The sequence below is a fragment of the Ursus americanus genome, chromosome 9 (assembly GCF_024610735.1).
Source record: "Ursus americanus isolate L20-20 chromosome 9, mUrsAme1.1.p, whole genome shotgun sequence".
NCBI lineage: Eukaryota > Metazoa > Chordata > Mammalia > Carnivora > Ursidae > Ursus > Ursus americanus.
Window position 1 is genome coordinate 75,503,114 of NC_142135.1, and position 17,472 is coordinate 75,520,585.

At 35.0% G+C, this 17,472-nt stretch overlaps 1 protein-coding gene across 6 annotated transcripts in view; it reads left to right on the forward strand.

The window, feature by feature from the left end:
* The window catches only part of PCMTD1 (protein-L-isoaspartate (D-aspartate) O-methyltransferase domain containing 1), a 61,071-nt gene that overhangs the window by 29,677 nt on the left and 13,922 nt on the right, over nt 1-17,472 (forward strand). For 4 of the 6 annotated variants that reach the window (XM_045789098.2, XM_045789096.2, XM_087864881.1 and 1 more), the window contains one exon: nt 10,121-10,223. The exons of 1 other annotated variant lie outside the window; for it this stretch is intronic. Coding sequence is in view for 3 of the 5 variants with exons in the window: in XM_045789096.2 (XP_045645052.1) it covers nt 10,121-10,223 (103 nt within the window). In the remaining 2 variants the exon portion in view is untranslated. Of the gene's footprint in view, nt 1-10,120; nt 10,224-16,086; nt 16,279-17,472 lie in introns of all 6 variants that reach the window. One more of the 6 variants, XM_045789100.2, reaches the window with a different exon arrangement.

Here is a 17,472-nt window from a genome sequence, read left to right on the forward strand (position 1 = left end):
GGTCTCTAGTTACATGTATGACTATAGTTACTGGACATTATTCAGGATTTATCTGGGTGTGACCCTGCAGTCAAGACCAAAGATAAAGTTCCTTTCTTTTTGATGGGAAATGGTCATTTGGTGAGAAAGATAAACTTTTAAAGAAGAAGGAAAGGCAGAATAGTCTGCAAAACAGTGATTACAGCTAATAAATCTTGGATCTGTTCAGCTTCTGAGGAAGCTTAATTTTTTTACCCCTGCCCTTCTTTTTTTGGTTTGCTTTGTGAGTGTTTGCAAGGAGGTAGACCCAGAGAAAGGTGCTTACATGTTCCCTACAATTATCTGAGTATGGTGAATCAGATATGGCTTCATTGCTTCACAGTGACCTTACTGACAGAAGTTCTGTCCTTGTTAAGTAACTGTAACATCATGGCTCTAAGCCATGTTTCTCTCCTAGTCACAAGATGGGGATGACAGGCGCTCACCATAGGCAGGGATTCTCATTTGAGGACATGCTGAGCATGATCTGGAGGAGTTATGGCTAAGGCAAGGAGAGCAGGGTGTCTGTGGTTTGGTAATGCAGATAAGAAAGATGCTCATTGGGGAATTTCCACCGCCTCTCCAGAAACACACCTGTAGAGGATGGGTTGCAGTCTTGTGAGAGCTTTTGTTCAGTGAGAGAAAGTTAGGTTTATCTTAACCTCAGTAAATTTCTTGTGATTAAAGTATACTTGAAGCAGTTATTCATAAGTGGAATTTATTTTTGCTCCAGATCTGGAGAATGGATAACTCCGACTCCCAGTGTGCCTCATTTAGACAACTTGTTGAGTTTCTCATTGAAGATAAGTTCTTGTTCCACTTGCTTCTTCTTAAGACTCTTCCTAGAACGAAAGACTTTCACAAAGAATCAAGCACTTATTTAATTCTCCTCTCAGTACTGTCTTTCCACACCTAGGGAGTCCCATTGAAAAATAGAGTCCAAGAGAAGAGAGCTCCCAAGTCCTCTGCTTCCCAGACTTGAGTTATGAATATCAGGTCTATGAAGGCAAATTAGTCTGATCATCTTTCTGATTTGGGTAGGGATGGTTTTCCATTCTGATCCTTTTTGCTTAGGGGTCACTCCCATTTTCTAAACCTATAATATGAGGGTTCATCCAACTTAATGACTTCCTTAGTCTCTTCCTTAGTTCTTGAGTTAATAGAAATGACTGGAGAAACTGCCAGAATCATTCCAATACTATGTTTGCCACTACCTCACCACTACAACATTAGTTTCTAAAGTTAAAACAGTTAGCAGGCTTATGTGCTTAACAGGCAACTGACTGTCAGCATTATATTGTCCAGTGCTGCTGTGTTGTCCAAAAGGCTGATTAGTTAAGCTACATGTTGCCATCATATTTGGTCTCTGTAGTCTTTATCTCTTTATCAGAGGACATTAAATGGTCCTCATTCAGCTGCTCTTATATTGCCTTTGACTTGAGATACTCATATTTTAGCCCCCTTCTCCCTTTAATGAGATACAACTTACCATAAAGTTTGCCCATTTTAAGTGTACAATTCAGTGAGTTTTAGTAAATTTGCAGAGTTATGCAAACATTACCATTGTTCAGTTTGAGAATATTTCCATCACCCCAAGAATACTCCCCCATGCCTGGCTGAATCCACTCTCTGTCTCCACCCTAGCCTGTGGCAACCACTTATTTACATTCCGTTTCTATAGATTTGTCTTTTCTGTACATTTCATATAAATAGAATTATATAACACATGGTCTTTTATGTATGGTTTCTTTCACTTAGCAATATGTTTTCAAGGCTGTAGCATGTATTAGTATTTCTTTCCTTTTTATGGTTGAATAATATTTCTTTGTATGGGCATACCACATTTTATTTGTCCATTCACCACTTAATGGACATTTGGGTTACCACTTTTCAGCAATTATGAATGACACTGTAGTGAACATTCGAAATGTACAAATGTTTCTGTGGACATCCATTTTCATAACTCTTGGGTAGATTCCTAGAAGTGGAATTGCTGGGCTCTATGTTAAGCTTATGTTTAACTTTTTTTTTTTTTTTTAAAGATTTGCTTCTTTTGAGAGCAAGAGAACATGCACGAGAGTGTGAGTGGAGGGAGGAGCAGAGGGAGAGAATATTTCAAGCAGACTCCCTGTTGAGCGCGGCTCAGTCTCACAACCCATGAGATCCTGACCTGAGCCAAAACCAAGAGTTGGCCATTTAACTGACCGAGCCACCCAGGCGGCCCTATCTTTAACTTTTTAAGAAATGTCAAAGTATTTTCTAAAGTGGCTGCATATTTTATATTCCCACAATGAATGAGATTCTAGTTTCTCCACGTCTTCACCGATGCTTGTGTAGTTTTTTGTTAGTTTTTTTAACAGCTATTATAGTAGGTATAAAATACTCTCTTGCTGTGCTTTTAACTTGCACTGTAATGATTTGGAGGAGCATCTATTCCTGTGTTTTCTTGTCATTCCTGTATCTTTAGTTAAATGTCTTTTCAGATTTTTCCCCCATTTTTTAATTAAGATGTTGGATGTTCTTATTGAGTTGTAAGTGTTCTTTACATATTTTGGATACAAGCCCTTTATCAGAAATAAAGTTTTCAAATATTTTTTTCATGCTCCTTTAAGCACCTCTTTTAGAAATCTATCTTGGCTCACTGTGAGCCAGAGAAACAGGGAGATCGGGAGTGGTCTTCAGCTCCCCTCCCCCATTCTTTTTGCTAAGACAAAACACATTCTGCAGGTTCTCAGGATTCTCTTTAAAGCAGAGCACATTTTCTGCATTAAACCAAACTTCAATTTTTCCTCTATCTTTTTTTTTTTTTTTAGAGGATATTTTGTTTTTCTTTTTAGGAATTACAAAGGCTCTTGGTATGTGCTTTATTTTGGGCTCTGAGCAAATCTGTTTTGAAAAGAACCATTTCATTTAGGCTAGTCATATTTTCTGAAATCAGTAAAGCTTGTCACTCTTTAAACTGTTCCTTCTTAGTCCTAGTTAGGCTTCTCTGCATCTTTTCTTCTGGCCACATACCCTGTATTGAGTTGCCATTACTTTTCTATATCTTAGGGTTTTTTACCCCCTCACTTCTGGTTGTGGAGTAGAAGTCATTACTCTCAAACATCTCTTTCAATGCTGCTATCTCTAAAAAGACATGATTTTGTGGTTATGTGATATTACTGCTAATTATTATTGGGCAACACATAGTAATAAAAATATCAAATATTAGGAAATAGTATGGGTTTTAGAAATTTTAAAGTTTTCATAGTAATTTGTGGTTCTATTTCCTCATACTGTTTTTCAAAGTTATAAAGCAATCCCCTCAGTGGTGTGAAAAATCTTAGGTGGTTCTCTGAGCATCTTGAGTTTTTATTTACCTTCAGGATTAGCTCTACCCAACTCAAGATTATCCTTGTACCAAATACAGTTGATCTCTATTGTTTGCAAATTCACTACTTCTTAAAATTTGTTTGTACCCTTAGATGGTGGCTTTTGAGGTCATTTGTGTGTATGTCCACAAACACCAAATTACCAATGAACCATTGCTACTTGGGGAAATATGTACAAACACCTCAAATTGTTAGTAATTTTAAATCCAAAAACTGTCAACCTGGTTGTTTTATTTGCTTTATATTACAAAAGAGAAAATGAGCTTCCAAAGTATTAAGAGATTTGCCTGAGAATGGCCCAGGAGGGGCCAGAAATGGGCCCCAGAACCAGAAGGAGCAGGTTGTGCTTCACTGTCCCCTTCTGTCTCCTTCTCTAAATTTTCTTTCTGTTGTGTTTCTCATTCTGGTGAAAGGTACTTTTTTACTACCAAAAATTACTCAGGTGGAAACCTGAACATCAGATTATTCTCTCTGTATTTTGTGGAATAATTGGTAAGGTTAAAAAAATCCGAAAGAATCAAAAGACATACTTTATTTTTTATTTTTATTTTTTGAGAGAGAGAGAACACCTGTGGGTTGGTGGCGGGAGAGGGGGAGAGAGAGAATCCCAAGCAGGCTCCATGCCCAGAGTGGAGCCCATCACAGGGCTTGATCTCATGACCCTGAGATCAGACGCTCAACCACCTGAGCCACCCAGGTGCCCTGAAAAGCATACTTTTTTTAATTTATTTATGTGACAGAGAGACAGCCAGCGAGAGAGGGAACACAGCAGGGGAGTGGGAGAGGAAGAAGCAGTGGAGGAGCCCGATGTGGGACTCGATCCCCGAACGCCGGGATCACGCCCTGAGCCGAAGGCAGACGCTTAACGACTGCGCTACCCAGGCGCCCCTGAAAGGCATACTTTAAAAGGTTTTCCTTTTTTCCATTTTATTTGGTTGTCTCCCCATTTCGGGTATAGCTTCATAAAGCCTGGGGTACCTCTACTTTTGCATAATACTCACATCATAGGGATAATAGTTGACTTGGAGTCATATTTTTCGTAGGTACGTAAAGGAAAACACGTATTGCATTTTAGAAGATTCCTATCAGCAGCTAAAATTAGTAAGAAATTTCTTTTGAATGGAATGTATTTATCTCTGTCTTCTTTGGAATGCCTCATTCTGTGACAATAACAAAATAGATCTGACATATACTTAATGACTTTTGCTAGTATACTTTATATTTAAATTAAGGCATGAAAAATACACATTTTAGGCTTTGTATATATCATTTGCCTCAGTATTGGTTGTGAACCTTTTAAGTTTGGGACCATAGCTACATTTTTGTACTTCACCATTCTTTCAAAAAATATTTATTATATCCAACATTGCGCTGGCTGCTGAGGACACAGCAGTGCACAAGACACATCCTGTAACCTTGAAACTTTGTGTATCATCTCTGAACTAGCAGTAGAAGCATTATGTCAGTTTCATTGGCTGTTCTCTTCATTTAGTTCACTAAATATTTATTATGTGAATTGGTCACTACACTGGCCCCAGCATATCTTCAGATATTTCACAAATAAATATCCTGTGGAATGAAAGAGCTGCTGAAAATGGCTTCCAGGGGAAATGATTGCATTAAAAAGAATTTAGATCAAGAACTAAAGTTTTTTAAATTAGCTTTTAAAACTATTTTCTGTTTTGTAGATGAGCACAACTTTTTCTCTGTTTACTGAATTTATTTTTGTAGAAACAATCTATTTTAATGTTCCACTGTAGATGTGTGAGATAGTCATAAGTTGTGAACATATTAGACTTGAGTATTAGCCTACTGGGTGGAAATATGTAAATGAGCTGATTGTGATGTCTGTTTTTTATATTTTGGACATGTAGTTTACGTAGGGGCTTGGATCCCTGTTCTGTAACTATTTAAACCAGTATGTTCAGATTTTGTGTAAATATATGTCTGAGATTCAAGTGTAATAAAGTAAAACAGCAGTTAGAAATCCATCAGTAGAGAGGAGCTTGAGGGGCCGGAACAGGAACTTTCTGGAAATTTTTTCAGGATTTGCTTCATGAGGCCTTTCCTAAAGCTAGAGAGCAGAGAACCAAGTCTCTAGTCTACTCTAGATATATCCAGCTAGCTTCAGAATGGTTATACTAACATGGCCAGACTCAATAAACATTTGAGTTTGTTTTTCTTTAATGTGCTCTTTTTGTGTAATATAACGGGATGGAGAAACCGTAGGAAATTAATTGTATCTTAAGTGTCAGTACATGAGATCTGTTTCTTTTTATCTAGTTAATGATTACCTAATCTTTTGCTAATTCCTTTTACTCCCCTTTCCTTTATCTACTTTTGCACTTCTCTTTGTTATACTCCAAGGTGTTCACAGAAAGAGTGAAACCTGATCCTGTCTGCTTACCTGTTACTGTCTCTGAATTCTTATAAACTTACTTATAAGTCTTCCCAAAGATGCCTTATTTTATACAACTGAAATTAGTAATAAAATATCATTGGAACTTATTAAAAGATGTTTTTACATTATATATTTCAATTCTTATTGAGAAACTACACTAGTTTCATAGAAACCAGATAACTGATTCACCTGCTCCCTCTTGTGGTAAATACTTAGTTTTATCCATAATGCTTTTATTTGTAGTTACAACTCTTGATACCACTTTACCAGTGAGAATAAAGATTTGGATAGTCGAAAGAGATTTTAAAAATTAGGGTGCTGTGGCTAGTGTGCTCAACCTGGGCTGCATTTAAGGTTATCTGCAGGGCCTGGGCCATATCCTAGGAGAGTTCCTCTGCCTGCCTGGGCTGGGAACCAAGCATTTACAGCTTTGAATCAAATTAATTTAATCTACTTTTAAATATAATTTAAAAATTCCTAGGAATGCAGTCGAGGTTGAGAACTACTTAGAGGTTATGGTTTTGGTTCTACAGCTAATCAGTTCTGTATACAAAGAGAGGGCACGTTATGATTTCTAATAATTTGTACCTATTTTGTACTTTATAGTGTGTGAAGCACTTGTACATAATTTGCTTGATTTTCCCAGAAACGCATTTTATGCAATAGGAAAGACTTCAAAAGATAAATGAAAGGTCTCAGATTATGCAGCTGTTAGGAGCAGGAACCAGGGTTGGAAACCAGGACATCTAACCCTAAATCCACTCTCTTTCCTACTGCCACATAAAATGTAGAACTGAGTCCTCAGTTGAAATGATGGATCTTAAATTAGTTTATCTTGAGAGCTCTTCTAGTTATGTATCATGAATTTTTTTTTTTTTTTTTTGCCTGTGGCTGTGTTCTGTAAATTAGCTTTACACAAAATACTGAAGTCACTGAAAACTTCATTCAAATGTTGTGTGAAGCTCCCCTGATTTCCCTGGATTGCCTCAGGCCAGCTCTACCCTGCAATACCACATTCTAAACAGCCTTTCAGGGTGTCTCAGAGAATCAAACTGGAATACTGGGTGTCATATAGAGTCAACATTGATGTAAAAAAGAGATCTAGATATTGTATAGACAACTAAACCTAATAATTACTGATCTTTATATAGCGTATGCTTTGATTATTGACTGATAGATGATAAATGAGCTAGATTAGATCCAACTACTACAAAGGAAAAATAATCTATAGATTTTATTATATTGGTATTCTGTTACATTTGTTATTGCTTTTAATAAATAGGCCTTTGCCAGCCTTAAAAATCACATCTAATATTGCATAGGATACCTGGGTTTTTCTAGTAACTATTTGTCTTAATAAACTTTGACTTCTGTATACTGTGTATATTTCTGTTTTTTCTTTAATGTTTACTTGTTAAAGATAATGATCAACTGTTGGTACTTTATTTTTTTAATATGTGTTACAAAAATGATGCCTTTATCATTTCATTCACATTGGCAAATACAAAATAGTTTGGGAAACTATTGAATACAAAATTACATTTATGCTTTATCTGTTAGACGGTGTTAGAAAGTGTTGACAGAGTTTGTCTTTTGGATACTGTTTCATTTTTTCCCATTGACCTTTCCATTGTACCTTTCTGTCAGAATTATTTTCTGTTATTTATTTTATTAATTTGAAAATCTTATATTCATGTTTTTTTCCATCTCTTTGACTAGCCCATTATTTTTTGATTGAAAAAGTTACAGGTATAGTCAAGACACTTTAGACAAAAGGGTGTAATGATGGAAATGTGTCCTTCTCACCCTACATCTCTTACCCCTTTTCCTTAAAAGCAACTATGTATGCTTTTTTAGTTTTCTATGTCAAATATGAGTTGTAATAAAAAGTATCATGCTACATTTTTATCATGCAGTTGATGTGTTCTAGTTGCATATCCCATTCTAAATAAATGAGATATTGGTGACATTGCTATTTAAGTTCTGCCTTTTAGTAATGCATTCCTTTAGATTTATTTTCAATATGTTAATTATTATTCAGTTCATTAGTGATAAAGGTATTTCTCCATGTTATTTAAATTAATTTCATTCACTGACAAATCATATATGGTGTTTTTGTACTAGAAGTTAATAATAGTCTGTTCTGTATGTCTATGATACTGTCAGATCCTTTGTATGTTAATGAAATTATTTTCATTTTATGTCAAGATAATGTGAAAAACAAGTTATATGAAAAACGTTAAGTTTTCTTAATGAACTTTAACCTTATTTCCAGAAGTTGCCACTTTGGTTTTAGACCGTAAGCATAAAGCAAGGAAAGGAAAAAGAGACCAGTGGTGTCTTTAAGTGATGAGCACCTATGTAGTCCCTTTGATCTAGAACTATGAAGGTCAAACTCCCTCTGTTAAGAAAGCAGTTTGAAAGAGTGAATAGAAGCCATGATTTCCAGATTCTTTACTTGACACCTTTATTACAGTGCTTATGCATTTGGTCTTAACAGGAAACTTCAAATTACAGCAATATTGATGTTTTTCATTGATCTCTTACCCCTGTAGTCCTAATTTTGTTTTGTTTTCATAAAAATAGTTGATTAGTATAGCTAGATTCTCAATGGTTGATGAAAATATGGAAGTCTCTGTTTTACTTTACATGGATATCCTTTAAAAGGAATTCATTTCATAGAACAATATTTTCCTTATTTTGTACATAATGTTAAATAATTGTGGTTTAATTTGAGTTTTTTAAATGAGGAAAACATTATTCATTGTTTCCTAACATTGTTTTGTTATGGAAATTCAAGTTATCAAAATACTCAGCGTATAAATTAAAGAGACGTTACCATGTGTTCTTCTGGAAGTATATTTTTTAGCCACTTTATTTTTGGAAATAGTAAATTTTTGTTTGACTCAGTTTATGGTTAAAATAAGGAATTACGAGATGTCTTAAATGCTATCAGATGTTCCAGTTTTCAGATGAAGACCAGCAGTTTGATCGTAAGGAGACAAAAAACAAATCAAAACATTTAAGATTGAATCAGTCAGAATAATTTACTTTAAAAGTATAAAAACATTGCAAAGGGAGTTAATTCTGTTGTATTTTGATGGACCAGATACCTTTTTATTTAACCTTCTTATCTGAATACATTTTTCAAGTAGAACCATTTTTTTTAATACTAATCAAATGCAGTATGATAGAAATGTAGTACGTTAAAGCATTACCTGATTTTTGTCTTGCAAATAGTCTCTGAACGTTTTGGTTTAATTTTTATAGTTAAAGTAGTTCTAGATCACTTTTTCTTTCATGTGCCCTCTGAACATTCAAACATGGTAATTGATGACTTTTTTGTCATTTAAAAAATCTTAGAGGTCAGTAGAACTCCACCATATATTGTATTTTTAATGACATTCAGTAGGGGGCATATCGAGTTAATTATTTCCTAAGATACAAGATAGAGAAAATAAATATGTGTAAGATAGAGAAAATAAATACATACACATACTTTTTCCTAGGAGGCCAATTTCAAAATAAAAATATAACAAAAACGTAGTGTGGAAAATGCTGTTTGGCTCGGTTTTGGAAGTTCAAAAGCAGCTAGCGTAACTAGATGAGATGGTGTGTTACTTTCATGTGGATCACGGGCCAGGCAGTAATGCACAGTAGCTTTAGGAAATGTGAATCCTGTTGGTTATATTCTCAGCGAGTATACCAGGGTACGATCTGACCACCATCTCCTGGGCTGTCTCTCCTTTTCCTCATTCCTATGATGTCACTTATCCATGGCTACGGGTAAAAAGAAATACTAAGTGAAGGATGAAGTATGCTGGAACAGCAGAGTTAGATCAGCTGTGCAATGAAATGTCTTGATGGCCACATTCTGCTAGACATTGGGAGCTCCAAAAGGCATAGAATGTGGTCTTGGCCCTCCAGGAATTTAGCATATAGTAGGGTGGTGTGTGGTATTTATATAGTATCTGTGTTATTAGCCCATGGTTTCAGGTATTTTAGAATTATAACATTTTTTGAAATGATAAATGAAAATGTAATGGTAAAGATCTTAAACTTTATGTAGGACTATGATTATTTCTTTGTCAGTACTGTACTGACAGATAAGCTACTCCAGCCTTTCTGTTTTTCTTTTCTTCTTTTTTTAATTAAAGCCATGTAAATAGTGAGATTTCCATTTAGCTTTTTAAATCCGGCTAGCAGATGTGCACATATTTAAGCCTTTAAATGCTCCTGTGATAGATAAGTGAGCAAAAATTAAAAGAGCTCTGTGAAGACATATTATTAATATATATATTTTATAAAAATGCTGCTGCTACAATTGCAGGTCCTTTTGGAATAAATCATGGGATTGAGCTTCATTCAGATGTGGTGGAATATGCCAAGGAAAAACTGGAGAGCTTCATCAAAAATAGTGATAGCTTTGATAAGTAAGTATTCATATCTATAGTTTTGGTTTGGAAGCAGTTGATGAGTAGATACATATGACATGTCTGTTCCTCAGTGCTATTAGTTTATTGATCCTGAATTGCTCAGTTGAACGCAGCAAAAATCAGTGTGGTATAAAATGACTGAAGAAATTAATTTAGAGAAATTATTTGGTGCTATAATTTTTGTTTTATGGACGTCTGTAGTAAATTACAAATAACATAATTCTGTATTACTATCACTCTATTAGTGATATTAGGGTAATATTTCATTAAATATCATACAAGTACCTTTTCTGAAAATAAGAATGTAAAGATGCTTGGCATTAGAGAATTCTGTTCTGGAACTGGTTTTATGCCTTTGGAGTGGTAATTTAATAGATCTGCCCTCTTTATTTATAAAATAAGGGTGATACCTGTTAGCATACAGAGGACTTTCTTAAAAACATTCAATTACCTTGTGATAGGATTGTGTTTGCACAATTTCTGTAGAAAACCATTGTTTACAATTCTTACTTTGCCTTAGAAAAAATACTGCGCAGACTTTGGTCCTTAGCCTGGCAGGGGAGTCGTCTTGGTATGTAATGTTCCTAAAATTCAGCAATGACAGAACTATGAGGCAGGGGTGTCTTATGCTAAAATTCAGGAACTCTGTGAGATTATGTAAAATTTGAGGGCATTTATGTCTCCGAACTAGTCATATTTTAAAGAAAGTTTTAAAATCTTAGAACACTAGCTTAGAACTCAGTCACCTTATATAGCGAAGTTTTAGTACAAAACCAGAGTTCCAGCTTGGCTTGTTGGGAGTGGGTCTTCCTCACTCATCTCTAGACCCTGGCCATGACCATATAGGTGAGAAACTTGGGGGTCTGAATCAGAGCTGAGGGCTTTTTCCCAGAGAGTCTTAGGCTTGCGACAGTGCCATGAAGGAAGCAGAGAAGGCCCTGTGAACGTCTGCTGGAGTATATTTTCCTTTTGCTCCCCTTCTCTGCCCTTTCTCTCCCTCCCCTTGCCTTTGCTTTTACTCCCCTTGCCTTTGCTAGTGTGTGTCTCTCCTCTGGCAAGTGGTACTTGATTGGTTGAAGAACAGAAAACTGCTGCAAAATCCTCAGTGCTATAGAGGGAAGGGGGAGGTCTTGTGTATAGGTGTGATTGTAATTGGTTATTAAAGACCTCAGTAAGGCAGGCTTGAGAGAATTGGAAAATGTTCAGGTTTATTTTGTTCTATAATTAATTCAGTGTATTTGAGCAAGCTATGTGAATTTTCTGCATCAACTTGCTGAACACCATCCTTTATCTTATTTATGCTTGTCTTTATAAATAATTAAAATTTAATTCACATTTTGAATCATTTTTTAAGTGCTTACCGTGTTGGTTCATATTCTCTTTCCAAGAATAACATATTGTTTGACAGAAATAAAATAGTTTCTAGCCTAAGTTACGTTATAAGAAGTTGGGATTCAATTTTACCATCGTTTTGTGTCTGGTGTTTCTGTCTGTCTGATGATTTGTAGCATGTTAAATGCTTAAGATACGGAATGAATATTTTTTATATTGTTTATTAGAGCTATAGACTTTTATTAATTTATTGAATTCCTATTGTATGTGTTTGATGTTGAAACAGTGTACACATAAAGACTTTATGAATACATTTGAACACAGAAAATATAGAAGTACTATTAGCGAAAGCCAGTGTTTAAGGTCTATCATAAGGTCTGTTATATATTAGATAGTAATACATTTCATTCAGAACACACTCAAGGGTGAGCCTTGAATCACTGAGGCACCTCTATACAAGTATCTGTGGAGCTCAAGTTTATGGCTGACAAGTGGGCATGGTCCTGGGAAACAGTAAAATAGGTCATTATTCAAACCTTTTCTATGTTGATGTAATTTAAATACTAAATAATCCATAACCAGTAAGTTTGAAGCCTGTACATATTTGTGTCTCAATTTAAAAAAATTTTCTAAACTTGTTTCCATGGAATTGTAAAATGGTTAGATTTCCTCGTGTTTCTTGAGTTTTGTTGTTACTCTATTATACAGATTTATTATTCATAAAATGGTGAATCATAAAGTATGGTGACATGACTGATCTAAACGTTTCTTTATAATTTTCAGCAGTCTTGTTATTTTAGTTTAAATAGTCTTTATAATATAGTTGTTTCTGAAGTGTTTATTTTTAAAACAGATTCAGACATTAGTAAACTAGTCTGAAAAAAATTAGTTTGGGAAATATTATCTGTTCTGGTTTTCAGTAGTGTTCTGAAGTATTAGTTAAATTTTTCAGATTATAAAAGTATCTTGCATACAAAAAGTAGTAATCCTGGGAAAATGTTTCATTTTGCATTAAAAGTAGTGAATAGCTGGAAGCTTAGTAAAGTCGATGTGCAACTCATTGGGCTCCTTTTTTGGTCTTTATATTATTTGGTTTTGGTGATAGAAATTCTAAAGGTATAATAGTTTTCTTTCTATCTTGTGTTTTGACGATTTCTTTGCAGTTTTTCTTGATGTTTGTGGATGATATTTCTATTTATAGTGAATTTTTTGAATTTGAAAAACTTGCAGAACAAAGTGATTTTAAAATCCCATTTCCAAGCAGTTTCATTATATTTAATTGTATACAGGTTATCAAAATACATAATTAAATTAACAAAATATAAAGTAACTGTGTTAAATTGATTGCTATTTTTGTATTTCATAGTACCAGGTTATCCTTGATTATGTGTAACACGGAGGATGGATAGCTAAAACCTAATACTTTTCCAATCTTACTTATCCTGTTTGTTTGTATCTTTTTAGTCAGTTCTTTTTTCAAAAGTGTTGTTATGTTGCTTATGATTTAAATTGCATCTTACATATCTATTGGAGATCATAATGAACTCTAAATATAGTAGGTGGGAAAGAATCTATAAACTACTCAACCTTAAAATACATAAGGTAAGGTGACCTTTAAAAAAATACAGATGTGTGTTTTTGTGTGTGCTTTATAAAGCAAGCTTGGTTCCTGAGTCTTGAAAGTAGTATTTCTTCTTTTAGAAGGAAGAATCTTTATTATAATGTATGTACTTTACTTTTCTTTCCATGCCTTACTCCTGTATCAGCAAAGGAAATAATTTGGAGAGGCTACTCCCTGTTTACTGTATGCTCTCTTGTGTGGTTTATCCCTCTGCTGTACCTGTGGTATTTCCAGATTCTCTGAAATTCCCTTATAAAACTGACATTTAATTTCAAAGGTCCTCCTAAACATGGGCAAAACTTTTCCAGTAAAGGACCTAGTAGTAACTGTTTTGGGCTTCCTGGGCTAAATGATCTATGTAGCAGCTGCTCAACTCTGCCATTGTACTGCAGAAGCAGCCTTAGACACCATGAAAGGAAATGGGCAGGGGGTGTTCTAGTAGCACTTTATTTACAGAAACATACAGCAGGCTGGATTTGGCCTGTTTGCTGCCCAGTTCTGCTCTTCACACAAACTCTTTTTTTTTTTTTAAAGATTTTATTTATTTATTTGACAGAGATAGAGACAGCCAGAGAGAGAGGGAACACAAGCAGGGGGAGTGGGAGAGGAAGAAACAGGCTCATAGTGGAAGAGCCTGATGTGGGGCTCGATCCCATAACGCCGAGATCACGCCCTGAGCCGAAGGCAGACGCCCAACCGCTGTGCCACCCAGGTGCCCCTTCACACAAACTCTTTACAACACTTTAGTTTTAGCCACTCTGATCTAGATAAGTTTTTGGGCCTAGGTTTTAAAGGCCCTTAGGTGTCTGGCTTTATGAGGGAAGAAGTTTGGAGAAAGTCAAATTATAATGAGCATCTGTGCTTGAACAGTAAGCATAATAATCTCTCCAGTTATAGTAACTTGGAACAATAAGTCAGTTAAAGTAGCCTGAATTGTAAACCTTTACCCTGTAAGTACTTTGCAAATGAGTTGGTAATTGGGATAGCGTTTGTTTATAGCAGTATTTATGTACTTCTGTGTGTACATGTGCATGAGGTCAACTTAGCCCTCTGGAATGCATGCTTTGGAATGTGCCATTTCCTTACAACAGATCAGTCCATCCTATTTCCCCTCCGTTTCAAGGATACCATAGCTGACTTTGGAAATATTCTAGCATCAGTAGCCAGATGAGTGCAGTGTGGTCTAATTTACTTGAAGATTTTCATTCTTTTTGAATGGGGAGGACTATTGTTTCTATTTAGTTTGTCATATAAATGAGTCATGATAGGAGTACTGAAAACAGTAATGAGATAATAAAAAATAATAGCACCTAATATGTATTGTCTATTCATTAAGTACCATGTACCGTCCTTCTAAGTGCTTAGTCCATAGCTCTAGAGGCCGTATTTGTGTCCACATTGCCCAGGTGGGAAAACTGAGGAATAGACAGGCTGTGACCTCATTAAGCCAGCCTTTTTATTTAGTTCTGATTTAGCTATAATGATGTAAACACTGATCTATTCTAATATTTCTTCTCAGCAGTAAGCTGCTACCCATGAATTACTGTCAAACAACTTAGCCCCAGATTAAAAAAGTTGAAGCAGCACTTACTTTTTCATCATTTACTGCCTTCAGGTTAGAATTAAGGAATGCCGTTAACATGGTTAAATGCACCATAGCATTTTTATTACAAAGCATACCTACCGTGTTCATTAATGAGACTCACCTATGGTATGAGTTACTTTGAGGGCAGAGATGACTGGGAGAGGCAATGCAGTCCTCAGTTTTAGTTAAGGTATAAATTTTAAGTGCAGAGTTAATACAGTCTTTTGTATTTTAGAAAATTTATTTAATGGGTTATGGCAGTATCTAGTGGCCTAAGTTTATCTTTAATTATAGGTTCATTTTTCATGTGATTTGATTTGCACTGGAAAAATTAAATGCTTCTATATCCTGTCAGCTTTTCACTAGAGTAATCTTGCTTCATCTTTAAGAGAATTATGGCATACTTGAATTGCTATCTACAAATACATATTCAACATTATTTCAAAATATTTCTCAGATATTTGACTGTTTTGATACGCCAGTAATGTTCAGATGGCAGTTTTATAACAGTTGCTACAGGTTAGGAACAGTTTTTAATCATGACAAACATGCAAATGGTGATAACAGAAATGCTTGAGAATAGCTATCATGGCTATCTATCAGTTACATATTTTAACATCAGTGAGAAATAGCATGGGGCAAAGTTGGATGGCTTCAAACGTATTGTTAGGAGAAGAAATTATTGTTGAAGTACTGAAGGCTCACTTCTATGTGATGTACCTGCACATTTCCTATAAAGTATTTAGAGATTGTTTCTGATCCTGTGGATTTTCCTAAAGCTTCATTCAATGGAAGAACACTATGTACTTACTCTTAACACTTTGCTTTAAATAATGCTTGAATTATTCTGAGATGAGTTTGGTGCAGTGGAAGGGAAAACACTTGAAAAGGTAAAGTCTTCGATTTTTTGAATTTTACTTTATTCAATAGCTTAATTATTGATTGTAAGAGTTTTTGAATGGTATAACTGCATTTGGAGATCAAGAGATAATGTTTCCCTGGATTTTCTTCCCAGTGAAAAGTTTTGAAGTTTTGTCTTGTTTTAACTAAGTAGTCATAGCTCTTAAAACCCAAAATGTGTATTTTGACAAAGTGTTTTAAGAAAAAGAGGTTTCTGTGATTCATTTGGCAGATTGTTTTGGATGAGATATGAGAACAAGGTAGGATTCTCTCCTATGACCTTGAAATCCTTTATTCCATTGGAATAATTGTCTAAATTTTCAATGACAGCATCCTGTGGCACATGATAAACTAGGTGTGCAAATTGTCAGCCCCCACTTCAACAGTCTATTGAAGGGGAATGTTGTTTTTTCTACTCTCAGTCAGCTCCTAGACCTAGACTATCCGTCTAAGAGGGAAGCTGCAGGGCAAGGCTAGGTCACCCTGATCTCCTAGCAGCTTATCAAAAGAATTATATGGGCAAGTTGGCAAGGTCCCTGCTGTGAAGGAAATCATCTGTCCGTCTCCAGACGAAGATATTCCAACATGCACCTATAAAGAAAACCACTGCTAAGGTAAGTGATGAGAATCCCAGTGTTATTTTGGGCAAGTGTTCATGTTGTAAACCAAGATAATATGTGCTCTATATTTTTCCACAAGTGATTTCCAGTATACATTTTAGTAAGAGTGTGCCAAGTATTTTTCCCTCTGCATGAGAGTCTAAAAACAGTTACTAGATTTTCAGATTTAAATCAACAAACGATTATATAAGTCTAACGTGAATCAATTTGTAGTTATTACACACATTTCAGAACTGTTTGTTTTATATACAAATAACTTATATTGTTAGGTATAATTCAGTGTAATTTAGGAGTGTGAGTTATCTCCATCTGGGAAATTGTGTTTTGGAAATTTCCTTCAAAGAATAAAAATGATTGCTAGTTTTCATTTTGCTAACAGACATAAAATTTTAATGAACTTTCCTAAAATTAAGAATAAAAATTAGGACAAGCACACGTGAATCATACTTCTATGAATAAAATGATAACCACATAGGAAATGCCATTTTGGTATACCTCTTGCCTTCCCCTCCCCCTCAGGTTTTGTATAGTATGTGGTTGATGTGAAAAAATGGAATTTGGATTTTCTTTTTCACTATTTTTAACCTAGATATTATGTACAGATATATAAATAGTGTAGTACTATTTTGTAATAAACTGAAAACTTCTGGGTAGTTTATTGCCAAAGTCTTCCAGATTATATACAAGTTGTATTTGTGGTTTAAAATATGTCCTTTGCCTCTGTAGAGGTTTGTGGAAACCTAGGTGAGATGCAGCTTTCAGAAGATAGTGAAAGCCTATGGAACAAAATGTTTTCTTTATTTACCTGTCTAATTGGAAGACTGAGTAGGAATTGTAATTTACTCTGATAACACGGCAGCCATCATCCATGTCTCCAGTCAGTTGTTTAGTTCATTGTAAATATTGGCATGAGCGTGATCTGACACAGGTAGGAGAGCATGTCCATAAACATTGGCCTAAACATTTTTAATCATAGACTTTCTCAAAAAATATTGTTAGCCCTGGAATTGGTATGTGAAATGTTATTATAAAAATAAGCCATAGTTTTAATATTAGAAAACAAAATGTCTAAGTAAGATCCTCAACAGTGTACCTAGTTAGAAATCCTAAAGCTCATCTCTAAGTCCTTTATTAGGAAAGATAATCCATTACCCATTTATTTATGTGTGTGTGTGTGTGTGTGTGTGT